Below are 26587 nucleotides of genomic sequence, written 5' to 3'. Positions count from 1 at the left end.
TTTTGTTTCAGCAGAATTAATGAGCCCGAAGTAGTGAGCAACAAGTAAATAAACAATAAGAATAATTTATCAGTTGGACTGCTCAAAAATAATCTACTAGTTTGAGATGTTTAACCCATCAATCCCTTTACCCACTTACCCCTATGAAAAACACAACATCAAGGTCAGGGGTAGAAGAACGTAGGTTTATAGCACCAGCTATTGGCCTAAGACGAAATCACACTGCAACATAAGCACATGGAGAAATGAGGGAGAGCACAGTCTCAAAGAAAAGTTTTAATTATAAAAAGGAAAAAGCTCCAGGTACAATGTCTGGTAAACCAGACTCTGGGTGCAATGCTTTATGGAAAAAAACCTAAAAATATATATATATTTTTAAAAAAAGGTACACACATCAAGTTGCTTGTGGGTTTGTGAAATTCTTATCAGTGGGATGCAGAACTCCTACTTTCCATAAATTTACCTGACAATTATTTTACGTCAAGAGCTCTGTGGCACAATAAAACAAAGCAACTTGATGCAAATAAAGTATACTTACATGTGATCCTGGAGAAAAGAAAAAAATTTCACCACCCATGCTGCACTGATCGGCAAGTGTACATCTCTAAAACTGTTTCTTAGTTCGGGTCACAGCTGCTCTTTTTTTTTTTTTAAAAAAGACGTTTGTATTTGTGTGTATAAGAAAATGACCGCTCCTGAGAGCTGTTATTTCTTAGCGAATGAGATCTTCATGGCATTTGTTTGTGTGATCTTAAAGCCTTGTAGTGCATCTCGTGCAGCGCCAGCCTGCACTTCATTCTCAAACTCCACAAAGGCGATGTCGTGGCGACCAGGGACCAGACGCACCTCCTTGAACCCGGGGAACCTGAATACACAACAACACGGATCAGGCTCAGCCTTTAAATAAGAGACAAATACAAATATGCAGAATTAAAAGCAGAAAATTAGTTGTTACTGACTGGTTGAAGAGCATGGAGAGCATGAGTTCATTTGTCTCCTCAGGCAGGTTGGTGAGGAAGAGGATGTGATTGGGAGGATTTTCGGCAACCTGAGAGGATAAAGGCAGAGGTCAGAATATGACCAAAGGGTTAAATGTTAGCTTTATTTACTTAAGGACTCGACAGCATGCTCAGTGAGAAGGCAAGACAGACACTACCTGCTGAGGCATTTGTCCAGGCATCTGTCCAGGCATCATCTGACCAGGAGGCATGGCACCAGGGGGCATTTGACCAGGTGCCATCCCTGGAGGAGGCATCATGCCTGGAGGGGGCATGTAGGGCGGCTGGCCTGGCATGTGCATCATGCGGGGAGCCTGGCTCATGGGAGGCATTCCCTGAAGAGTGAATTGACAGAGCGTTGAGCACATCAGTAGATACTCAGCTACATTTTTGTTACAAAACAAATTCTGTATCCAACATTCAACTTACAGGCATGGCAGCAGGTACCCCCGCAACCATAGGTGCAGCAGCTCCCGGTACACCTTTCTTAGCTCCTGCTGCATCAGGTCCTTTGGTCTTCTTCTTCTCCTTTTTGCGGTCACGCTCCACATAAGTTCCTTTCATTTTAGCTATGATGTCCGAGTCCTGCTTGGCATATTGGATACGCTGCAGGAGGAGACCGGTAAATTACAGACCATATATATTTCAGAGCCTACAGGTTCAAGGTTTTTGCATGGTTTAACAACTTAATTTGAGACTTTTAAGGACCTTTTTAAAACACCACATAGGATGGAATCAAATCCTGTATCATGATCACTGTGGTCACAGTATGGAAACATCAATAAAAACCAGGAGGGATAATCAGTCCTAAAATAGCTTACCAAGTGCCTGAATTTACCTACGCTTTTGCTAGTACATCCCAGCAGTATAAAACAATATATTCTGTTAATACTTTTAACACAACACCAAAGCAAAGAGGCAAAAAATGGATGGATGACCTATTAAAAACAAATAAATTGAATTACACGTATATTACCAGAGGTCAGAGATTTATCAGCCAATTTTTGTTCATATCAGACACAAAACATTTTATAACTAACAGTACTACCTGTGATGAGCTAGACATACAAAACAGTTAAGAAACTTGTACAATAAAGTTAATGGTTGTTAATACCTACAACAGACTTTTCTTGAAAAAAAAAAAACGAAGGTATCTGCAGTTTTCAAGAACTGGAGATACCTTGGGTTTATATATTGCAGAAATGGTTTTATTATGTTAACTTTATGTAAACCGTATTTTTCATATGTTTAATTCTGTGCAAAGCTCTTGATCTGGAATTCACTGTGTGGTTGACCTACCATGGGTTTGTCATAGAAAGGGAATCCCTGCATGGATCTCAGAGCATTGGACGCGCTGCTTATCTCTTTGAAGATTACAAAGGCCTGACCCTTCATCTTCAAGTTTCGTGCAACCAAGATGTCCAAAATCTGTCCAAACTGTGAGAAGATGGCGTACAAAGACTTTTTCAACTCTGCAGGGAAAAGAAGATGTAGGGAAGACCATTAATTTGATTTGATTTATTTAATTAGATCTGAGAAAGCCTGAAAAGCGAGGTTCATAAACGTACCATCTTTCTTGATTTTCTCGTTCAAGTTGTTGATGTAGATTGTATGGTTCAACCGCACATCCGCTGTGGCCATTTTCCAACCTGCTGATAAGTGATTGGAAGAAAATACTTGAAAAACTCCTTTTAAACCAGATAGAAGCACAATACTTGGCCACTTAGCAGCTCACGAGCTAACGTTAGCAAACACTCTCAATAGCGTGGGGTGTGCGTTAGCCTAAAAGCTAGCTACTGCTAACATCGATTAACTAAATAGAGCCATATATCCTTCACGCCTGATTCCGCCTCTTGTCTCAAAAGAATCGTCGAAATGCACAACCTAAATCGACAAATAGCTTGCAAAAGTCTCAAATTCAATTAAAAATGACTTGACTCACCTCGAAGTGATGAACGAAAAACCCGGCCTTCACAAATCCCGTTCGCTGATCTCGCGTTAAAAAAACTGCGCATACGTAGTTTCCGGTGTTGGGATAAATTCTGTGAATCAGAAAAACTTTGGACCACTTCAGACGTTTTATCATAGTCTACCTTTTTACCATACTGTTACTAAACATGGTGCCATCACAGCATTTAGATGAGTCCACATGGCTGTGAAAGCAGACATTGCTCATAGATACGGAGAGAAAATTTGATAACATATTGGGGTGTTACACCTGTAGTCGTCACTCGGACACATATGAATTACACTTATGATCTATTGTCATGACTGTACACTACACAGTCACGAACTGATCACCGAATGGCCCTCTGTATGCGGTTTGTTTGTGCTCTAAATTCAGTGGGTGTAGGGCCCAGTAGGGGGCGGTATGAGCGTTTACCGCTGGTGTGTGATACCGTAATAAACACGAAGAAAAAGCGGGACCAGCTCCTGCCAAATATGGGCAAAACACCGCTGCTGGTAACTGACTGCGGCAGTGTGAACTGTGGGAGCAGGATCCAGTCTGGTAAATATTACAAGTTACTCACTGTTCATGAGCGATAACAGTTTACAGGAGGGTAGCTTCTGCACATTGGTTTCCACCCAAATACCATTCAGCACCGAGTTAAGATAACTTTTCGTTTTTCATCCTGCTTGTAGCCAATAGAGCTACTAGCTAAGCTGTAAGTGGGTAGCTTGTGTTTGTATTTAGTACTTACAGTGTTTATCGAGTGTGGTGGCAGTTTATAAAAGCTGCTGTAACTTGCCCACTTTGCAAAGTTGCACAACATACTTACGGGGACGCTCTCTATCAGGTATAACCCAGAAGGAGCTGAATGAAAATGCCAGTGGAGTGCCCCCTGTCACCTCCACCTCCTCCTCCTCCACCTGCTCCAGGTCCACCACCACCTCCTCCAGGTCCACCACCACCTCCTCCAGCCTCAGCACCCAAGAAGAAGCTGTATCAGACTATAGCCAGCAGTAGGAGTCCTGTAGAGGGGGACCACACAGAGGCCCGCTTACTGCTCAGTCAGAGAGACAGCAGGTGATATTTATTTTTAGGGGGGAAAAAAACCCAACATTTAACCTAAATATCTGTTTATTTGGATCATGGACAGTTGTCTCATTGTCTGGAAGCTGTATAAACATTACATAAACATCGACAAGTCTTTCCATGCAAATATGAATGAATTACAAGTAAACAACTATTAATATTAATGAACTAATTATATTTGCTTAAAAACACTTTCTAGAAGTAAAACAAAACATAGAAAAGTAAACTGATAAGAATCTAGATTAATTTAATTTGTACATTACATTTAAATATATTTAAGCACAAACACTCAGCACTCCATTCTTCATACGTAGATAACAGTTATATATAAGATATCAGATAAGATTTATTTTAGGGCTGTTGAACTGGTCTAAGTTTGAAAAGGACAGACAGCATAGTTGTGCTCGTGGAATAGTGTGTACTTACATGATGTGGTGTGGCTTTTGTGTTTCAGTTTTAGGAAGGACCTGCAGTGGATACTGGTGAACACATACGTGCCTTCCCTCATCCAAGATGGTCCGCAGTAAGTCAGTAAACTACGGTGTCAGTCTAATACATGTCAGGTAACACTCTAGATTAGACTGACACGAATATAACACAAATTAAATGGCTGTGACAACAGTTGTATGTACAGTGAAGCTATTGTGTTATCACCTGAATGCTTTTATGTTTAAGTCATTAAACATGACATATGCCACATGCCAGGGTGTGACTGTAAGTGTGTTTTCATTTATTTTCCAGGTGTGGTCTGGTGGCTTTGTGGATGGCAGCTCACCTTCGACAGCCACAGCTGACTATTGACATGCAAACTGTAGTTCAGACAGCACTGAGCAGGGGATACACAGCACAGGGTGAAATGTTTTCAGGTAATAAAAGGGTGTGTAAAGTGTTTTGGTCCAGTCTATTTAAAAAAAAAAAGCAGAGCAGTGAACAAAAGCAAAGAGGGGTGTGTTTCTGTCATAATGAATCACAGCAGAAGTTTTCTGATTGCATGGCAAAGCATTCAGTCCTCCCAAAGGCAAAATAAATACCTTGACGTCACTAGGTGTCACCAGAAGAGCAAATATGGCATTTGGCTCCAAGAAACAGAAGCAGGGTGTAATTTAAAAATGTGGATGTTATATAACCAGTTTATTTTAGTTTTGATTCACTCTTACACACCATTCACTCTCTCACACTGTGTTGAGTTGATCGTCTTCTGGTGGTTTCTTTATGCTCTCATGAATATTTTTATTTTTTCAGCTAACAACATGGCCCTGCTGGCAGAAGAGGTTTGTGGCTGCAAGGCAGAAGTGCTGTCTGGGGGTTTAAGTGGTAACAGTGCCACAACCATCATCACACACTTGTGGAGGGGACAGCCTGTTCTCATCCCGTATCCTGGACCCAAAGCTGCCACAAGGGGTGTTTAATTTCTTTACTGCTGGTGTTAAATCAAGACTGATACATTGGCCAGACTGATCAAATTCATGGTATGTTGATTTGTGTGACTGATAAGAAACTACAGTGTAGAAATGCTGTGTTTGAGCTAATTTAGACACAGTGTCACCGGTGTGTGAAAAATGTCATGTTTAACATGAATCTTGGTTACAATTCCTTAAAAAATTGAAGGGATCTGTATTAAGGTTGTTTATGTTAAAAAATACTGTTGACTGATGTATTGTCTCGGCCTCAAAAACCCAGTGTGGGTTGGGCGGTGCTACATGTAATAAGGGAGATTACAGGACAAAATTCTTTGACTGCATGTACAGATATGATGAAGACTACAACCACGAGCCATGCCAGCGTAGCGGCCACAGGGCACACTGGGCAGTCGCTTCAGGTAAGACTGGATAGCTCACTTACCAGAGGGGTGTTTTGTAAAGGTGGTTCAGAAAAACAGGGTTTATTGTGAAAAGCACTCAAATCAACTTAAAAAAAATGAACCAGTATCAGTCTGTTTCACAAAGCTTGGTTTAACTGGTAATCTTGCTTTATGAAATACCTCTGGGGTCTCTAAAAATCAGAATCAGAATCAGAGAAACTTAATTAATCCCCGGAGGGAAATTCTTTAGCTACAATCAAACTCTCAATGGAAAATGAAGAAAATGCAACGTAGTACACAAAAGATAGAGGTGAGAATAAAAAAACAAAAACAAAACTACAATACCCACCCCTTACAATATACATATACCTCAGTATCAGAAAAATATATCTTCATATTTACATATGTACATGAGGTTTAATAATGAAGTATACACAGAGTCTGTGATTTTTAGAGTTCATTCAAGTACATCCCACACAGTCATTGCACCTGTTCCTTCCAGGTGTTCTCCTCGGTTTGGACCAGGGGAGTGTGAGCGAAAAGCACCATCAGCCTGATCCCAGTCTGCCCTGGCTTTACCTGCCCAGTGACGCCAGCTTTCCTTGTCCCGTCAGCAACACAAGGCTCAGAGAGGTTTACCTCCTGGCTAAGCAGGGTAAAAGCCTGCGGTACCAGCTGTGGAGTTTGGACAGCATAGCTCAAAGCAACGAGCAACTGAGGACGATGGACCCTCAGAGAGCTAACGATGGGACCCAGTATGTGGTTCCTGAGGGAGGCTTAGAGGCCGGGCTGGCTGGACAGGCAGTGTTGCTCCACACGAGGACACAGGAACAGTAATAAGTGTGAGGCTGCTGGTCAAGAGGACCCAGCTGCAGCTTAAATGATGGATGCAAAATGCACCTGAGAACATGCAGTCTGAGTTTTATCTGTGTATCACAGATCACAGTAAAAACTTCTTATGGTGCAATGTACAGTAGAACCTATGTAAATCATGGGTTTTGAACACATGTGGGTCTAAGTCTTTTTCCAACTTGACCAGCAGGGTTTTTAAAAGGGCTTCAGGAGTGAATTTCACACAACAGTAAAAATACTGTATATGCCACATTTCTGATGTAGCATAAATGTTCATCCTGTTAGGGGTATGTGATATGAAAGTATTTACAGTAAAGTAATGATAAATTTATCAACCATCAAGAGATTTTGTTTTGTGTGGGTAAATTTATATTATATATATTGTTCAATATTATAATAATAAACAAGAGGCTCTTGGATTGCATCGTGTCCCACCAGGATCTCCATGACAAAAGAACACATGCTCAGAGTATTAATAGTTAGTTAATTAAGAACGGATAATCTTCCTGGGGCATTTTGTGTCTCGACTGAATTCCCAGGACATGTTCTAAAAGATTTTATCCATGTCACACACCCTTAGACGATGTCAACACCAACTGTGTGCTGTTTATATGGACAATTATATTCTTGTGTGCTAGTTTACATGATGAATTTGCACCATCACTTAGAGAATGGAATATATTTCTGTAATAAATTGTTTAAATTCTTGTTTTAATATTTGGTCATCTCAGTTCACTGCCTACTTGTACGGGTTTTGGGATCTTCAGGTAGGTTTGAGATTTAAAGAACCTTGTGATCTGGCTTGTGTGTTGGGGGAGAGTGAAAACAAAAAACAAAGTCTGAAAACTCATATTTCCAGTTTATTGCAATCCATGACCTTCTGGACAAAGCAGGGATTTATTAACAATTTTCACCAGTCTGTCTGTGTTTTACAACTTTAAAATACACTGCCTTTAAAAATACAAAATGTGCTTATGAATCCAGTTTTCTTACTTACAAAGCAGCACCCAGTTTGAAAACCTCAAAGTTTGCCATTTTACAAATATAAAGGATTTGTGGGCAAAGAAATATAAGACTTTGTAAACACTATTATTTCTCTATCCCTCCATGTTTATTTTATAGATGAAAAAACTTATTTCCTGAACTTGAATTCCAATTTCATGAAGTCAGACGTTTGCAGCACTCCATGTCGAGAATTTGTGTGCTAAGTGAACTGCCTTCGTGTACACACACACATACACACAGTGCTGCCTGACACTGTCGCAGAACATCCGGAAGACTGAAGACTGTTATGTTCACCGACCTGCTGCATTCCAGTCAAGGAATGACAGATATGATCATGAGGGCTGCCTTGGTATCTAAGTATAACAGTGTTGTTTCTTTGTAAACTCTTAATCTTCCATACAAAAATTCAAACCCACAAACCTCCTGTTTAGTTTAGCTCAGTGAGGTTTGCAGCAATGTCCTTGTGTTCAAAACTGATATTCTTCTATTCAATAATTTGTCATAGTTTGAATCATAAGACACATTCAGATTTTCCAGTTTCAAGATCACGTGTTAGTTGGTATGTAAGTGAAATCACACGAAAGCCTTAACAGACTGATCAGTTTAATCAGGTAATTCCAGTTTCATTTCACCCTTAACACCACTGCCTTACTGTAAAACTCCCTGCAAATCTAAAGCCACGCTGATCAGAGAGAATCGAGTGATAACACCAAATTAAATTCATGTTGAACTGTTAAAGGTCTGCATCTGTAAACCCAGTACTTGACTGCTGCTTCCCATTTTAAGACACACAGAGGCAATGCTTGATTTGTTCCATGGCTTTGTGAGGATCCATAGTGCAACAAATTCCAGACAAACACGGTTGCAAAGCTGCTTAATGTACAGTTACTTGAAAAAAAAAACTTTCACCGCAAAATCATACAAAAATCCAATTAAGAAAACACTTTCAGTTTCTATTAGGAGTTCAACTTTGGGATAAATGTAAATCAGTTTATACTTGGGTGAACTCTTTGGAAGAAAAACAGCAGGAGTCCACTGCACTGGAATGATCAAACAGCTCTTTCTTTAAAAATGCTAGGCACAGAAATTGTACAAACAAGGTAAAGGAGGTTATACCAAGGCCAAAAAAATTAAATAAAATTGTATTTACACACTGAGTTAGTTAACACATGGTCTGACCAGTGTTTTAGTGTTGTTGTATATTTAAATGTCAACAATGGTCCATGACAACAATAAAACTCCCATTATCAAAACTCCTCGAAAGCCATGTAAGAAAGGTTCTATACCACTGGATCAGATTCATAGCTGTCAGAGTTCTCTGTGCAACTCTAACCAGCAGAGGGAGATGAGTCATGTTAAATGTGTGTCTTTGCAGGAAATAGTGACTGTCGGAGGTCCATGAATTCAGATGACTGTATTCTCACAGTCCCAGTGGCAAATGTTACAACTCTGCATTAAATTCTCCCTCTTCCTCTTTCTACAAGCTCTAGCTTCAACTGAATATCGTCGGTTATTTGTCCCGAAGTTCCACAAATGGAGCATAATGCACGAGGTTGGCCTTTAGCATGTTCCACTTTGCAATAGAAATCCTGCACTTGCTTTGCCTCCTCTTCTTACACAGGTGCAAGTGGATGAGGACACTTGGATCATGTTGTGGGTCTTATAAAAAGTAATCAAACCCTCCTAATCATTCCTCTGTCAGTCTTTCCTTTTCTTTAAATTACCCAGATCTTGCATCTCTTCCACCATCTGGACATGGACCAATCTTTCTTTGCAGTCTTCTGAGTCTCCCTCTCAAGGTGTCTGTGGGAGCATACTGCTCAAAATGTCTATGAGGTTGTCCAGCCCCCACAGGTAGCCGTCCTCTCTGTTGCCCTCCACCCATGGACTCCTGTGATCCAGGGTCCGAGGGTCCGGCAGGGGAACTGTCTTCCCAAAGTCGATCATCCACACTCTGGCCTTCCCCGAGGCGTCGTGCACAAACAGCAGTGAGCTGCCCACGACCTGCGACAGAGAAACCGGTGAGACGGGTGATCTTAGGTGTGTGAGCTATTCAATCTAGAAGCTAATGACTGGATGATATCACAAATCTTCAACTTGGCCAACTGGTTTGTTTAGAAATCACGATAACCGAGTGCGTGGCGGTGTGTCTCACCTCGTGTGTCCTGAAGAAGAGTGACTGCTCAAGCACTGAGCGGAGGTCCTCCAACCGCTGCAGGTAGAGTTTCTGAGAAGAAGAGAAATATAAGGAGAAGTAAGGCATCAGAACATGAGAACAGAAACAGAGAGAAACTGCTAAAATTAGCATCAGAAATGTACGTCTTTCCCCACAAGGGGAGCTTGACATTGAGCCTACAGTCTTTTCCTTAAAGTATATGATGCCACTATGAATGACTGAATGAAAATTTACAACTCTGCTCAGCAAGAATCACAGTATGTGTTCAAACAATAAAGAGCAGCAGAACAGTGAAAGAACTACAATAAAATTCACATATCACTGACTAAAACATTCACTACATAGTACTGGAGAAATCAAAGTAAATACCAATCAGTTAGTCTAGCTTTCTTTTACAGGATTTAGCAAGTTAGCCATATTAAACACATCAAAATTTAACAAATTTACTTCAAAAACCTTCTTGCCATTTTGTATTTCCAAAAAACTAGCAGTGAACTTGCAACATACCAAAATCTGAGTGTTGCCATCAACAAAGTCCTCCAAAGCCTGCATCACCTGCTCTCTGTGCTTTGTCTTCTTAAAGTTGGTGTTGCAGGTTCCATCAGCTTTCTGTTTAAAAAAAAAAGAAAGAAAGAAAGAAAGAAAACATAAACATACTTGTGTATCTTGTTCTTCCCTCCCTTTATTATTTTTTCATGACCTGCTCAAGGACAATTTAATTCAGATCAGTTATATTTTGCTGGGGCAGAAATGGAAAACTATGACCAACCGATGTTCAACTTAATTTCAGTGACAGTGCTGCAGACAGCTGCTGATACTTGTTTGACTGGAAAACAAAGCCACAGCAGACTGCTTTAAATGCTCACAGCGTGTCATCGGATGTTTTCATTCATGTTTGAGTAACATGCACATCTACAGTTATTGGTACAACTTGATGACCAGCCCTGGATTTATTTTTGAAAGAACAAACAGTCCCCTTTATGGCTGCACATCCAGCCAAAAACTTCAAAAGACTGTGTTTTTCACACGCCGTGTGTGTGGTCTATCCAGTGAAAAGACTGATAAATATTTACTCCCACTGACTGGTTTACTTCTTGTAGAAACTATTTGTTCTTCTCTGTAACACTGACTGCTACAGCCAGGCATGTTCGCAGTGTTGGATCTCCAGGATGACCTCTGACCTTAATGCCTTCGATGCGGAAGCCCATAGTGGCTGTGGAGCTGAGCGTCTCCCTCCACTGCATGTATCTGGGTTTGAGGACACCTTGCTGGGCCTTCTCCTGCTCTGTAGGGGCTCCGGGGTCCACTGCGACCATCTTATCATACATGTCCTTCCGCAAACGTGGACGCTCTCTGGCTTTTATGAGCTCCTCCTCCAAATATGTCCTGAAAAGAAAAGGCTTAAAATGATTTTTTTTTCCAAAATTAATTTTCTTTTTTTCACAAATTATTTTATTCCCTTACAGAGCTCTTCTTGTAATCCTGTGAAACACTTTGCTGACTACAAATACAGTATTATTAAATAAATGTGATAAAGAGGCAGAAAACTGGATTAAGGCTTATACCTCCATAAAAGTTAATTTTCTTAAAGTCTTACCTGCTACCCATCTTACAGTCCATGATGGAGGGTGAGTCGAAGTCTGCCAGCAGGTCGTCCATCAGGTTATAGTCCTGCTCGTCTCTCTGTACAACACCATAATAACCAGGCACATAGGGACGCAGAACGTCCTTCATCAGCTTCTGTAGGCACAGCTGCTCACACTCACAGTATCGCTTCAACAAGCGTCCGTACTCCCCTGCCTGGAAGTTACCTTAGAGAAGGAGACAGAATGAAGATTGAAGTAGGAGTTTGACATTTTGGGATATGTAGTGGATGAGAAGATCCAACTCTCAGGAGCCAGTCTTTATGATAGGATAAACTAACTGACTGTTGGCTGTAACCTTCTATTTAACAGGCATGAGAGTGGTATCAGTCTTCTCAACTCTTACCAATATAGCAGATAAGTGTATTAACAGAAACAATTTCTTTAAATAACAAGGATGAAGAATTAACCTGAATGCAAATTATGCAGAGGCACATATGCTGTATATTTATGCATACCTGCATGGCCAGCTAGCTGCACCCATGGGTAACGCTTCTTAAAGGACACGACGAAGGGGGACCAGTGAACCATAGTCTTCAACTTCTGCCAGGACTTATTCTGGAAGACAAAAAACCACAAAGAACTTCATCCTCTTGTTGAAAAGGTGTGGGTCATCACACAAATGACAAATCTGAAACACTGACTGCGCGAGGGTTTATGTTCTGGTCAAACAAAGCACTGAGCTTAAATACAGGCCAATAGAATGATTACTCATTAAAGGAAAACACACCCCATAGCATGCACATTACCACACACACACACATCAGTAGACATTGGACAGATCCTCCCCTTTACCCAACGCTGTGCACCCAGGTGCACAACCTACGTGACAAAGCCCATTCATGAAACATTTACCAAAGTCGCCACTGTGGTGTCGTAAAACAGACCCTTACTGTCTGAAACTCTGTGTGTGTGTGTGTGTGTGTAATGGTTATCTGCGTTAGGAAACACCAGAGCAAGGACAGCATGCAACAGCAGCTCTGACGCAAGCAATCTGAGAGGAACATGACATCGACCGATTAGAACATGTGTGTGGGAAATCACAACAAAACGGACAGCCAGTTCAGGATGGGAATGTGTTACATTACAATGGATATTACCACAAGGAAAACAATAGCACTGAATCTTTAACTTGGCTCCCTCTCAATCTGTATTCTCTCTAATACTCCCCACAAAGTTTTTCTAGGTGTACCATATGCAAATAAATGTTTAACACAGAAACACTCGTGATTAAAAGAAAAGAAACACGGAAATGTGACAGAGGCAAAGCAGGTTTATGTGAGTGATAAAATGCAGGGACAAGAAGCTATGATCATAAAATTAATCATTTTATTACTAAATAACTTGTGCGAACGACTGCCTGGCCTATCTCTGCCGTGTTTACATGTCAGCCTATCTCCGCTCTCCTCACTTGCATTCTTTCCACAGCTGCTCAGCTGAAACTCTGTCACAATAAAACACTCTTAATGCAGGAATATATACACACACAACGGAAACTGTCAGTCTGTGTTTACCTTAGAAGAGGAAGAAAAAAAAAAACAGGCTTTATTTGAGTTTGAGTGCTGTTTTGTAACTCAAAAGTTTAAAGGCCCTCAAAGCCATTTTCCAATCGGCTTCATATTTTGTGTCCAAAAAAAAAAAAGAAATAATCTACTGAAATTAGTTTTTGAATATTAAACTCTTCAAAATATTGAAGCCTCTTTAGTCTGGAATATTAAAGTTTTCAAGGGTTTTAGCCATTTTAAAGTCCAAAATGAAGGACACTTTAAAGGACATAATAGGTGACCAAAAGTGTTTGCATTACCTCATCACTGTTGAGATTCAAAACAACCATTTACATTTTGAGTTTGTTGTGTAGATAAAAGGTTAGTGTAAAGTTGATGTGTTTTTATGGACATAAATCCTAAAAACATTACCACTAGAAAAGTGTAACAAGCTCTACGTTGTGTGCACATAGTGCGGGTGATTCTGTTTCATCACCATCATTAATCCTACGCATGCAAAATATTTCAAAGTGGCAAATGTGATCACAGCCTTGATTACAGTCGTCCTGTTTTGAAATAAAGAGCGCAAGGAACCAGATTTTCTAACTGCGTTTAACAGCTGTGATCAGCTGTGATCTATTGGTTCCTTATGATGGGAAACAGTGGTCAATGTCGGGATTTCAAAGAGACACAAGAGGCAGAGAGTAATGAGAGTGAATACTTGACACCTGTGACCTGAGCCTTCAATCTCATCAAGAGATTAACCCCGACATAACCTCCGCCACCTCAGGGCAAAGGACGGTGATGAAACGTATGAGTAGCGTCTGAATTTTGTCAAACGCAACGTGGAAGCCACAGTTTACAACATGACAAAAATTCCTCTTGCTCATTTCAACATGCTTGACAAACCAAACCAGATGCTGCATTTTGACCCCTGCATCAGCAGCGAGAGCCTTGAAGGACTCAGAAATGTATCTTGGAGATGTAAGCAAAAATTATTTGTGAAAGGTGACACTTCAAATCCCACTGCAACGTCAGGAGGTCTTCTATGATGGTAACAAGGTACTGTTTTCTTTTTAACTTCCCTCAAACGCTTCTCCGCTTCAGTGACCAGTGTTGGCCTGCTAAGGATGAAAACCAAGATTTCCTCAACCTTTTTTCCCATTTATCCTCTCTTCCCTGTTTACAACGGGACAGCTGAATTCAAACTCAGCAGAATCAGATCAACAAGAAGCATTTCCTCTAATCTTAACCCATGTAAAACACAACCAGCAACGCGCCCTCAGACACTCCACCCGGTCAGTACAGTAAAACCGTCGCCAGCGGTTAGCGGTTGGCCTCCAAAGTGCTGTTGTAAGGGATAATTATGAACCTGTTATGTAAGGTTCATAACACAACAGTTTGTAAGACAGCAGGAGGCCTCAGCTTTTGCTCTGAATAGAGGGGGAGCACAGGTACACTTTAGGATCATGCTTAGTTAGTCCAACTGCCCCTTTAAAATGATAAGATTACACTTGAGAGTGAGAACATGTTAAGGCCTCAATCTTTCAGAGCTAAATAAATTAGTCGATCATCGGAAATTAATCAGCAACTATCTGGCTACCTAGCGGTAATTTGTCAGGAAAAAATATTCCAGATTCACCAGTGTCCATCATAAATGATCTTATCTTTTGGTTTTATATTGCTGGTTTCATGGTTTGGAGAAAAACAACCACATATGGCTTCATTGTGGGCTTTGATGAATTATACTGAATGCACTTCACTATTTTGTGACATTTCACAAAAAAAAAAACAATCAAGGAAGTAAGTAATGTTAATGGCGATAAGTGGCAGCTGCAGCTGTAATATTTTTCCAGGAAAAGGGTTAAAGATTTTTTAAAATAATCTTGTGAAATAACATCACACCTGTTTGTGGAAAAAACGTAACCTCAGCTTCTCTGTATTTAACTATTATTAGCAGCATCTGACCTCATCTGAAGAAGACCTCCGTGACAGATGAAGGTCGGGGAGGGGAGGTTGTCTCTCTTCTTTCACTTCTTTTATCAACATGGCATCCAGCTCTCTCTCTAATTGGTTCGAGCTGACAGCTTAATGTGTTGCCTCTGTGGGGTCAAATGTATCTGCCTAATGTTACCACTTACAGCCAGAGCTAATGCTGCTAATGTTTTATGTAAAAAAAAAAAATAGATCCTTGTTTCAGTTTAAACCGAGGAAACTGTTACATACTGCTGTGTCTCCATCCCACACACTTTACCTCACACAGTCCAACCTTCACCATCTCGGCTTTCTCTTTTATATAACTTGTATATATATATATATAGCACAGAGCGTCATTTCATCATTCTTCATTTTATAAGCTTCCTCTTCACTCTCCATTGCTTTGACGTTGATAAATGCGTCCTGCCGTCCTATTTTTTCCTTCCTTTCTCAAGTTATTTTTATTTTTCCCCGCACATTCGATTAAATGGAGGTACGTCAACTGCTTGCTTCGACCACATTCTCTCAATCAAGCGTCAAAATCTTGTCCTTTCAACAGCTTTCTTCACCGTTTTCTTTATTCTCGCCAAACTCCCATCCTCCCTGATATTTACAGGCCTTTCCTAGATTTTGTGGTTGAAATGCTGGGAATGTTTCCGGTGCTCGTCATGAAGTGACACACACACACACTCACAAAAGACAAGCACACAAACACTTCTCTGCTGAGGTCCCTCTGTTCACATGACAACAACAATGAACATACTGGAAGAAGTCACACAGACCACAAGAATGTCTTTACAGTCTCAAATTCCAACACACAGAATTTGCCCCTTTACACGCATAATAAAATATGCGAGCAAGGCAAGACGTACACTCAGCTGTCAGTATATTAGGAACACCTAGCTGAAACTAATACAACAGTCCTGCAATATGACCTACCTTCATGAGGGTTATAATGTTCAGTGTGTGCTGAAGACGTGTTGATTAAACTGTATGATCGTCTCAGAGGATGTAGCTTATGGTGCTGTTGCACTGTATTGCATTAAACAATGAGGTGTTTTGTTATTCAGCCTACCCCTCATTGATGTAAATGAGATGGACAAAAATAATAGAAAAACTTGTCAGCTGAATCAACACCTTTTTGTGTTCCAGTTTACAGTTTACTGTTACTGTTTACAGTTTAACAAAAACTGAACATGTTCAGCTTGAAAACAAAAAACCTGAACATTATAATCTTTATGAAGGTAGGATTTACTGCACGACTGTTGCATAGACCGCATTAAAGTAGCTAAGTGTAGCTAATAAGGTAGTGTACACCAGGATAAAATATTTTTTGAAGTAATGCAAGAATCATCACTGAGAATCTGCTCAGTATTTACATGGTTATTTGCCCTATTTACAGCCATGAGTAGTTTCTTGCACTACATTTCAGTCATTATTTGTCAAAAGAAAACAACAAAATTCACATCTGAGAAATTAACTGACTGCATGACGCATTACAGACTGAAGCATGATGATCCTGTTGGTTGGCTTACTGGCTTCTTAACCCAGATAGAGAGATCATCGCAGCTACACAGGACTAACTACAGACAGTGTGCCGGACAACCACTGCATGCTGTAACAGCAACAGGACACTGGAACATCAATCACATTACATTTGAATACCCAAATCTGTCACATGCATCTGATATAATCTACACTCATATCATCTTTCTGTAGAAGCATGACGTTGGAAACTAAATTCGACAGTCCCGGACTAATGTAAGCTAAATTTAAATCTGCTCCTGATAAATTTGCTACTTTCCATTTCTTACCTGGCAAACAGAGCAATAGTGGAGGAGGAGGCAGGCGCTGACACAGGCACACACAGCACCGGAGACGAGGCGAGAACGCAGCCAGCACAAAATACTCCGCACCATCAGAAAAGGGTCTCCCGAGACGAGCACTACCAGGGATGCGTGCCTCCCTGTCGGCCTGAGATCCCTCACAATCATCTATTACTGTCTTTAACCGAGCCTGCTTTTAGCCCCTGGCTAATGCACTGCCTTATTCCAGTTATTTAGCTTCAGCCAGTCTATAAACCCTTATTGTAAACTGAGGCTTGTGTTGGCTGGGAAGTAATCCTCCTTTGTTATAAGCCCTCTCACTTATTTCTCACACTGACCCCCTTTCCTTCTCTACAACCTCTTTTTGTCATCCCAATTCACAATTTCTCCTGTTTCAACATCCTGTCACTCCTCCCTTCCTCTCTTAACTCTTTCTCAATACTTGATACCTTCTTTGTTGTCCTTGAGCATATACACATACCTACAGACCTAAAGCTATATTTTTCTCCTTCTTTCAACCATCTGCCTGTTTGAACTAGCCCACTTTCCTTTAACTTCCTCCCTTAAATCATTCACCCTCTCTCCCTGTAGGTACTGGAGGAGTCTTCTCTTTCTCCTCAGTCTAACCTTTGTTCTTCTCCTCTCTCTCTCTCTGTCATCCCCTAATCCCCATGGGGCCTATCCTGAGCCCCATGCTGAGCCAATCTCCTGCCAGATTCATGACCAACTGGCAGCATGGGGGTAGGGACAGCAGGCCTTCCCATACTTTTCCAGTTCTCTCCATTACCCTGCTTGACAAATTCCTCAGCACTATGTAACCTACAGAGGTGTGTGTGTCTGTGTTTGTGTCTGTGTGTGGACACAAACAGAACCTGTCAGACGACTATCATCAGCTGCAGGAGTGACTACATATGCACACACCAGGAGTGTTTTCAGGTACTGTCGGAGCTCTTTTCTCAAAAGCAGTTGAGATAAAACCACATCCCTTTCCCCTACCTTAAATCTTCAGTGTTCAGGCAGCTCAGCTGTGGTGGGCCACTGAACATACAGAAGATGGCACAGTGAAAAAGCATCTTCAGAACAAATTTCTGAGAAAGTTAAACTAATTTTTGCCATTTTGACTGTTGTTATAATACTACTGAATGTAATAGTACTGCTTATTTTCTCTGAGCTTGTGTGTATGTGTCTTTTCATTGCGTATATTAGTGTTGAAACAATTAGTTAATTGTTCAGAAAACTAATCATCAGCCATTTTGATAAAAAAGTAATTGTTGATTTTAATGAGAAATTAGAATTTATTCCATTGCAGTTCAGAGGGAAACGTTGACCATTTAACTCCACCAGATTGATCTGACAGATAAAGTGATTAGTCCATTGGACAATTCAGGTTTTACATTAAAAAAAATTGATAATGCATCCATGATGCTACTCGCACATTGATGCATCGGTGTATAATAACGCAGTTATATAACATATATAGTATATGTAGTATAGTATAATGCTCACATGGGACATTTTTCTGCGCAGAGTTTTTTTTTCTTATTAACTTTGTATCATGGATTTTGTGTTTAAGTGCTGTGGGAGTGGTGTGTAGGCCTCTGAATAATGAGTGGCACGGAAAACAAGTCTCCAATTGTGGCTCATGTGAAAAAGCGAGCATAACTAAAAAGAATAATCATCACGTGTAGGCTAAGTGTTCAAAGTTTCAGTGTATGTTTTTGTCTGCCTGTGCTCTATCTTCTGTCAGCTTACCCTAATTTTCCCCTTGTTTTCTGTTCCACTGCACTGCATGTCTCATGGTGTCTCAGGGGAAAATATTAAGCTCTTGAGTAAGGCTGACTGTGGGGAGAGTGTCTCATATGGGTGGGGAGTAAACTGATTATAAGTTATAAAATAATATATGCATTGTTGGGTTGAGCAGACATTTGTAGGAATTTACATCTAATAACAAATAAATGTCGGGGACAGAGTAGATACTGTGTGTGAGAAAGAGAGAACAAGGCAAGGAGGGGAAAAAAAAAAGCACCATATATGGCAAAGGCGTCACCTAGCAACAAGCTCTGCCTTCAGCCCAATTTTCCATGACACACACTCAACTCTGAATGCAAGACGGCATCGCTGCGAGTGTGTATGTGTGTGTCTGAGCATGCATGTGAGAGCAAGTATCTACTCACGTCACTGAGCGTACAAAATGTAACTGGTTTGGCTGGGAGCTGACAGCGTGGCCCCGGCTTTTCAAAGCCAGTAACAACAAATACACACACACACCCTCCTTCCATTAATTACTGTAAAACCGACAACAGGGCTTTTACACAACTATGCGAGGACAAAACATGCCCATTAAAAGCCAGCTCTTATCAGAAACCACAGGCTAGTGTCATCCTGTTTATTACAACAGCTCAAGTGCAACTCCTCATTTCCGGGCTGTCAGTGTAATAGCCAGGAAATTACACTGTCCACTGACCTGCTGACTCAGCTGATCATTACTGAAACTGGTAGACAATCAATTAAGTTTGCCATATGGAAAAATGTGTATTTGGAAGTGACGGAGGCATTCCCATAATCTAACTCAAAATGAAAGACTGACGGGGACAGTGAACAATAAAAGAGAAACATTAACAAACAATAAATTGGAAGCTTGATTTTTCTTTTTCCATCAGCTCCATTAAAAGTATTCATGTATCCTCCAACATCACAACATTGGAAAGGGGAAATATAATGAGGAAAAAGTAATTTTAGAAAATAGAAGACGTTTCACAGGCTGTCGAATTTGGTTGTCAGTTGATTAATCGACCGAAAGAAAGAAAAATATTCAGCAGCTAATTTGATTGTTGATCACTTAATTTGATCATTTTCCAAGCAAAAACTTGTTCCAGCTACACCAGTGTGAGGATTTGCTGCTTTTCTCTGTTATGATATCGGAAACTGAATATCTTCGTGTTTCAGACTGTTGCATGGACAAACCTTGGACTCAGAGACAAGATCCAAGACAATTTTCCACTATTTCCTGTTAAAATGATTAATCTATTAGTCATGAAAATGACAGATTATATTACTGCTCATGAAGACTTATGTTTGATTTTTTTTTTCATTTCTGTTGTATTTACAGTAATTAAGCCAACAAGATATGAGAATAATGAAGTTGATCTTGTCTGTGTGTGTTTGGCTGTTTTGTGGTTTCTTGTTTTATTTGTTGTGGCAGTTGTTAGGATTGTGTCACTCTGTTTTGCAGATATTTGATATCTTTGGGAAACTGAAATTACAAAAGAGCATACAAAAGTCCCACACAACTAAGTTTGTCTTGATGTTTGTGTAGACCTAGCCACACTCACTTTGTATAAGAGACAAAGCAGTTATTACTCATCGCTTAGAGGCCACCTCACCGTGATCCTAAAGACGGCAGTGTTCATTACAGCTGTCAGAGAAAGAGTGAGGAAAAGGTGTGTTTCTCTGTGTCATGTCTTTCTCTGTCTTTGACTCTGGAAAAAAGATGAGGTCCACTGAGGAAAAATAACTGGGGCTAGATGATTAAAAACAGTACGAGTACAATTTCTGCCAGGTTTTTAAGGCAGCACAATATGAATAGCATGCAGTCAGCTGAACATCTTTCAGGATGCACGCTCGGTGACTCGGCCCAAACGGAAAACTCAGGACATGCAGGACTGACACGCTGCTGAGAAGAGAGGTGGAGATACTGGAAGACTGTCTCCAGTGGACACATCCTGTTTTTAAGACTTGTCTCATTTCAAGCATTTCTAGTCACAGTGCATCAAAGCCTCTTGGCTCTGGGGCAACTTCCTACATGGAAGCTTTAAACTGCATCTCATGCCTTAGAGGAAAGGAAACCCTTAAGTCTCTGGGGCTGTAAAGTAACGTCTAGATCACTCTGATGGCATTTGTGTAGTCTATTTGTGCATGAGCTGTACAGTGCTAAAGTAGCAACTGTAATGGGATGACAAATCATTCAAACATGCATTCAGAGGGTGGTTAAAGGGTCCTACAGCTGAGCTCATCAAAACCATGTGACTGTGAGCCATGGGAGTGGAGTGACACAGAAGGGGCTGAAGATAAGAGCCAGTTTCCTCTTATTTGGTTTGAATTTGTTTTAGTCATGTTCCATTTATCAGGGTGGAGTGAGTCCAACCGTTGTAGGTTTTAAAACGCACATTCGACAAATTATTTCAAATGTCATTGTTCAGTTGCTCTTAAATTGTACTTTCAGGCAAAGCTTGAACAACTTTCACACGTCTGACACCTGATAAGCACTTTAGCCTGATGATCTGACCAGCAACTGAGTGACAGACACATCTGTATATCCACTGACAGTGACTGTTGTGATGTGAGCGTCATTGTGGAGAGTCTGTTTGTCTGGCAAATATGGAAATCCATGTGTTCGTCTTCTGATGACTAAACAAAATGTGTCACAGGTATGGGAGTGTTCACCTGCCTGTGCCCTGTAAGCAAGGTGTGTGTGCAGCTTCACATTCTTATCCTTATTTGTACCTGTGTGGTAATTTTGCACATGAAACGATGGTTTCTTCAGGTGAGGAATGGCACTTAACCACATACTGTATGTCTGCCAAAGTATATGGTCAATTGCGCAATATTTGCATTTGCTATATTCTGGTAGCTTAAGCAGTGAATCTGGTTTATGACATTTTTGTGAGAGCACACCTGTGAGTTTGTTTTAGTAAATAAACTAACTCACAATAAGTCCTTGTGATTATGAATAACTGAACTGCACGGATGTTTTGAACAAATTCTTTGTTGTGAAAACGACATGAAAAGACACTCACCCCTGTCCCATCGTCCGGGCTGCACAGAGACCGGGCCGGAGACAGACTGGACTCGATGTCGCTGCCAGTGAAATCGTCCTCTGACTCCTCGAAGGACGATGCGGATGAGAGGCCGATGGAAGATGAGTTGGACAGTTTCCTCGGTGACCGCATCAGTGCAGGGGACCCTCCGCAGCCGCTGTCCGAGCAGGGAGACTCGTCCTCAGGGTGAGGTTCGAGACACGAGCCGGCGCTGAGATCCGTGGAGACGGTCAGCGGAGTCGGTGTCCCCGGAGAGCGGCTCGGACTGGGGTCTCTGGTTATGATGAGTTTCGGTATGGTCCCCGAGAAAGTTGGGCCTTCTGGGGGACCCTGATGGGCCTGATCAGAGTCCGCTCGGCTCTTAGTTTCAACCGGACAACAGTTGTTTTGGTCACTGGGCGCACATGAAACGGTACTACGGCCAGTTTTTGTCATTTTAGCCTCAACGTGATCGTCCGTTATCGATAGTCCGGTATCCAAAGGTTGCAAGAGAGACAAAGTCCGCTCAGTGTCCGGGTCAGAGGTGAGCGCCGGGGCTGAAGTCAGACTAGCGCCCGTTAGTACCCTAACCTCAGACACACAACGATCCTGGTTGTTTCCCCCCACTGGCTGATCTTCCATGGCCCTTGCAGGGGGATCCGAGGCATTGTCCTCCCGCTCGGGTTTCGACTCCTCGCAGAGCGCACCGCTGACTTCACCGGTCCGTGTTTCCAAACCTGACGCATCGGACGAGCCAGCCGTTGCTTCTCGGCTCACGGTGTGTTGGATAGCTTCGGTATTATCATCTAGGCCGGGTGGTGTCTCGAAACAACCCGGGGCTGCTCGGTGCTCCCCACCCGCCGACACAACCTCGTCCCTCGGCAACTTTCCTACTCTGTGATCGCGGCGCGTTGCTGGATCTCCGGCTCCGTTTCCGCAACCGAAACCCCTTTCTGTTTGGCTGGAGTCTCTCTTTCTCCTTCCCAGACACGACAACACTTTATTTTTCATCGGATTCTTGTTGACCTGGCCACCCTGTCGCTTTTCTCCGCTCCTATTTCTGTGGGTACGGAACCGCTGAGATGTCTCGCCTGCTTTCCACTTCGCCCTGTCTGGGGTGGCGGTGTTGTGCGATAAATCCGAGCGAATTTGGCCCATCCTGCATGCCGTAGCACTAACAGCTAACCCAGACACACCTTCAGAGGCTGAATTTGAAACCAATTAGTCCGTGACTCTTACAATTCAGAGGTAGCCATCAGACATGTCATCCATTTATTAAGCCTGGGAAATCTTAAATTGCTCCATCCCTTTCCTCCACGTGGGAATTGTTCATATCTGTGAGAACAAACAAATGATGAATAATTTAGTAAACACGTTAACTGCATGGACGAACAATCGCCTACTATAACAATACTATCTGTCACAAACGCTCCCTTACCTTACACTCCGTTAATCAGGCTGATAATGTAATCATTAACAGCATATATAAAGCGCCTGCATATTCTAGATCGCCTCAGTAAACACCGGCTCTCATTAACAATCACAGTGTTTGGCTCAAGAATGCAAATTAATCTGTTATTTATCAGCTCCCAAATACATACTTTTATTTCCCAGAGGAGGCCAAAGGACACAGAAACTGACAGGGGAAAGTCAAATCAGTTGCACCAGCACTGAGAATATATTTACTCATTGGAAAATGTTACAGTAGAACAAATGAGTGCAAAGAAAGTCAAGGTTTCAGGGAGTTTAAGAGTTTCACCAGTGGTTAGTCAGTGTAATACTGCCCTCCTGTGTCTGGACACTGTGTTGTTTCATACAAAAGGTACACAGAAGCATACTTCTGTGTGTAAAACAAAGCATTAACATGTCCTTGTTAAGCTTCAGAAGCCATGCTGACTCAAATGTACATACAACCCTATTTCAAGCCAGTCTTTTACTTCACAGCAAGTGTAGCTCAGGACTATTTTTGTTATCAATTAATCTTTCACTTTCACTTATTTAAGATAAGATAAACCTTTATTGATCCAACAGCGGGGAAATATACTTGTTAGGCAGCAACAGTAAAAAAGGACAAAGTACAGAAAAACAAGAAGTGTGCATGCAATCCACATGTGAACTGCAATGTTTGACTGATTGATTAATAGTTAAGTCAAGAAGTTGACAGAAAATAGAAAAAAAGATGCCGGTCACATTTACCCAGAGGTCATGTCTTCAAGTTGTTTTGTTTCACCTGCAGTCCAAAACCACAAGATATTCAGCATACAAATATGCTGTAACCAGCAGCTTTTAGCTGTTTTGGGTTGATAAATGGCCTTTAATCAAGTTTTAAACTTGATTTACTTTTTGTGGATCGGCAAATAGATTAATCAACTGATCATTTCAGCAACACAAACAGGCATGTCAAAACTAGAGCAGTAACGATTATTTGATCGACAGCAAATTAAGTTTTTACATTTTTAAACGCAAAAAAACGGATACGGTGGTGAAGGAGATGCGCCTCCCTTGCCTCTGCGACCATGGCTGTGGTGCCCCTGAGCAAGGCACTGATCCACCCCAGCTCCCCGTGTGCCTCACTAGGCAGCCCCCTGCCCAAGCGTCTCTAGTGCATATGCATGCTTGTGTGTGTGTCTCATTCACTTGGTGTGGGGAAAATGCAAAGAGTAATTTCCCCAGGAGGGATCAATAAGGTAATTAGAATTAAATTAAAATTTTACAACAAATAAAATAAGTCATGTTTCAAGCTAAGCATCCAGGAACTATCTAGTTGCAATATCTACTCCTCAATTTTGAGAATTTGCTGATTTTGTTTGTTTTATGTGATGGTAAACTGAATATGTTAGGGTTTTTAGACTGTGGGTCAGACAAAACTAGACAGTTTAAGACGTCACTTTTAGGAAATTGTGATTGTGAGCAACTAAGCAGCAGCTGAATCGATAATAATAACTGTTAGTTTTATGTGGGCTTTGGCTTCTATATTTGGTCTTAATTAACAGTGAAATACACTACGTAAAACGAAACACTGGAAAACTTTAGAGTTAATGATGCATACAGTAGTCACAAATTCCAGCCTGCTGATAGCTATTCACCAACTACCTATTTTCACATCAATATTTTTGCATGTAAATACAAAAGTCACAGTAGCCCAACTTGTGTAATGGCTGCTTTCCTCAAGTTAAAGACACATTTCATCATTATACAAGACAATGCAGTACACCATCCTAGAAAAATCCAAAGTATTCTACAGTAGACACGATGAGCTGCTGTTATTCACACGTTTACTGTGACAGCACTGCTGTCACCCTGCTGTCAGGAGGGAATGCTCACAAAAAGGAAATGAGACAGGAAGGATAACGATGGAAAAAACAGCTCATCATGTACCACTCATACACACACACACACACTCGAGTACATTCTTGTGTAATCAAAATCATAAATGATCATACATAGTGACTCACACAAGGGTGGGAGTCTTGCACCATGCTGAAATCGAATGGATCCTTTTAAACACAAGTGTATACACTCACGCACACCCATTCACACAAACTCAAACATTGACGCATATTTCACGCTAGTTGGTCATTACTCAGTAATCATATAAAACACTAAAAATAATTATCTAAAATGCCAGAGCAATAAATGACAGTTACATCCACCAGTCACACATCAGTTACCTATATTGTCTATTTGTTCAATCAGGAGAACACACACACACACACACAAAGAAAAAGAGTTTCCACAGTGGAAAACACTTTTACTTTTGCCCTATTATTAAACAGCCATCATTTTTAAAGAAAATAAAAATAGCACATCCCCTTATAAAGGGTAGGTTTAGTTAGTAACATGTTTGTTTAACGAAAAGTTGCTAGTTGTTTTCAGTGGTAAAATGTAACTACAGTACAGCACTAAAATACTTACTACTAAGGACAGTTTTGAGGCACTTGTATATTACTTGAATGCTTCCATTTTAAGCTACTTAATACTTATTCTCCACATCATTTCAGAAGGAAGTATTGCACCTTTTACTGCACCAGAATGCATTAGTGCAATGTGGCAACAATTATAATCCAGTGATTTCTTTCATTATGTTGCCAATGAGTACATTTACTTTTGATACTTTAAGTACATCTTGCTGCTAATACTTGTGTACTTTTACTTATTATGAATGCAGGACTTTTACATTTAATGGAGTATTTTTAGTGTGGTACATTCACTTAAGTAAAAGATCTCAATACTTCTTCTACCACTGCTTCATTTCCAAAAACACTGCTTGATGAATCTCAGGTGGCATTTTTTTTTTCTTAAATAAACATATTAAGTGAGAGGATAAGCATGGTTGGCGATACAGAGACACAAAAACAACATATAGGATTTTAAACTGGCAAAAGATCAAAAATATACTAGATTTCTTACTGTTTTGTAAAACAACAATAAAACATGATCTTTCTCTCTGACTTTGGAGACATCATTTAATCAACGAAAGACCAGCCAGACTGGCCAGTAACTGGACAAAAAGACAACTAAAATCAAAGTACACATTAGAAAATTACTAGCCCAAAACTTACCAGACAGGTCCTAAGTTCCTGACCTGGTGCAGGTGAGGCAACTGTTACAGGCTGGCAGGGATGTGGAGGTTTATAACTTACAGCAGGGTGTGCAGGGGATGTGTCTGCGGCTTATCTGTTCAGCTTGCAGTGTGTGCAATGCTGCTGCTGCTGTCGTGTCGTATCAGCATGTGGTTCAAGTAAAAGAGGAAACGGTTGTCACAACAGGGGCAGGTCTTACTAACGCTCAGGCTCTGTCTCTTCAACTGACACCTGAAGCTACACGAACTAAAATACACTAATCTCGAAGTGACCGAAACGACCGGCACTCAAACAAAAAACGTCAAGGTACAAAGTTATAACTAGTTTTACACTGCGACTAACAAACCGTTACTATGGGACAGCATGCGACATGAATGTTGATTTAAGCTGCCTTCAAATGCTCCCCGAA

General features: G+C 41.0%; 3 protein-coding genes across 5 annotated transcripts; 1 reads left to right on the top strand and 2 right to left on the bottom strand.

Moving 5' to 3' along the window:
* Positions 1-263: 263 nt before the first annotated feature.
* On the bottom strand, positions 264-2988 carry snrpa (small nuclear ribonucleoprotein polypeptide A). Of its 2 annotated transcripts, none has more exons than XM_041046316.1 (7): positions 2941-2988; positions 2567-2650; positions 2298-2470; positions 1428-1604; positions 1157-1333; positions 960-1048; positions 264-865 (listed from the first exon to the last, which is right to left on the bottom strand). In XM_041046316.1, exons 2-7 carry the CDS (start codon positions 2637-2639, stop codon positions 706-708), a joined length of 849 nt encoding a protein of 282 aa, XP_040902250.1. In that variant the 5' UTR covers positions 2640-2650; positions 2941-2988; the 3' UTR covers positions 264-705. The 2 variants fall into 2 exon arrangements, with proteins under 2 accessions (XP_040902250.1, XP_040902251.1); XM_041046317.1 differs by having other exon boundaries at positions 2567-2647; positions 2941-2983.
* A 462-nt stretch (positions 2989-3450) lies between these two features.
* c9h19orf54 (chromosome 9 C19orf54 homolog) lies at positions 3451-7549 on the top strand. Of its 2 annotated transcripts, none has more exons than XM_041046059.1 (7): positions 3451-3507; positions 3797-4026; positions 4490-4558; positions 4777-4901; positions 5278-5407; positions 5784-5854; positions 6339-7549. In XM_041046059.1, exons 2-7 carry the CDS (start codon positions 3818-3820, stop codon positions 6671-6673), a joined length of 939 nt encoding a protein of 312 aa, XP_040901993.1. In that variant the 5' UTR covers positions 3451-3507; positions 3797-3817; the 3' UTR covers positions 6674-7549. The 2 variants fall into 2 exon arrangements, with proteins under 2 accessions (XP_040901993.1, XP_040901994.1); XM_041046060.1 differs by lacking the exon at positions 3451-3507 and adding an exon at positions 3537-3664.
* On the bottom strand, positions 7536-26296 carry itpkcb (inositol-trisphosphate 3-kinase Cb). The gene is made up of 8 exons (XM_041046058.1): positions 26158-26296; positions 21596-22930; positions 11971-12070; positions 11467-11680; positions 11051-11255; positions 10377-10478; positions 9849-9920; positions 7536-9697 (listed from the first exon to the last, which is right to left on the bottom strand). Exons 2-8 carry the CDS (start codon positions 22751-22753, stop codon positions 9488-9490), a joined length of 2061 nt encoding a protein of 686 aa, XP_040901992.1. The 5' UTR covers positions 22754-22930; positions 26158-26296; the 3' UTR covers positions 7536-9487.
* Between the last annotated feature and the right edge of the window lie 291 nt (positions 26297-26587).

This window comes from Toxotes jaculatrix, chromosome 9 (genome assembly GCF_017976425.1).
Source record: "Toxotes jaculatrix isolate fToxJac2 chromosome 9, fToxJac2.pri, whole genome shotgun sequence".
NCBI lineage: Eukaryota > Metazoa > Chordata > Actinopteri > Toxotidae > Toxotes > Toxotes jaculatrix.
Note: the sequence above shows the minus strand (reverse complement) of the source record. Positions and strands in the feature narration are given on the sequence as shown.

Coding starts and splice junctions, on each gene's coding strand:
- c9h19orf54 (XM_041046059.1), top strand. CDS start 3,818: ATGAAAATGCCAGTGGAGTGCCCCCTGTCACCTCCACCTCCTCCTCCT. Junction 4,559..4,776: donor CTCATCCAAGATGGTCCGCA/GTAAGTCAGTAA, acceptor TTTATTTTCCAG/GTGTGGTCTGGTGGCTTTGT. Junction 5,408..5,783: donor GGACAGCCTGTTCTCATCCC/GTATCCTGGACC, acceptor CTGCATGTACAG/ATATGATGAAGACTACAACC.
- snrpa (XM_041046316.1), bottom strand. CDS start 2,639: ATGGCCACAGCGGATGTGCGGTTGAACCATACAATCTACATCAACAAC. Junction 1,605..2,297: donor CTTTCTATGACAAACCCATG/GTAGGTCAACCA, acceptor CTCCTCCTGCAG/CGTATCCAATATGCCAAGCA. Junction 1,049..1,156: donor CTGGACAAATGCCTCAGCAG/GTAGTGTCTGTC, acceptor TTATCCTCTCAG/GTTGCCGAAAATCCTCCCAA.
- itpkcb (XM_041046058.1), bottom strand. CDS start 22,753: ATGGGCCAAATTCGCTCGGATTTATCGCACAACACCGCCACCCCAGAC. Junction 11,681..11,970: donor GCAGCTAGCTGGCCATGCAG/GTATGCATAAAT, acceptor TCCTTCTCTAAG/GTAACTTCCAGGCAGGGGAG. Junction 9,698..9,848: donor TCTTCTTCAGGACACACGAG/GTGAGACACACC, acceptor TCTCTGTCGCAG/GTCGTGGGCAGCTCACTGCT.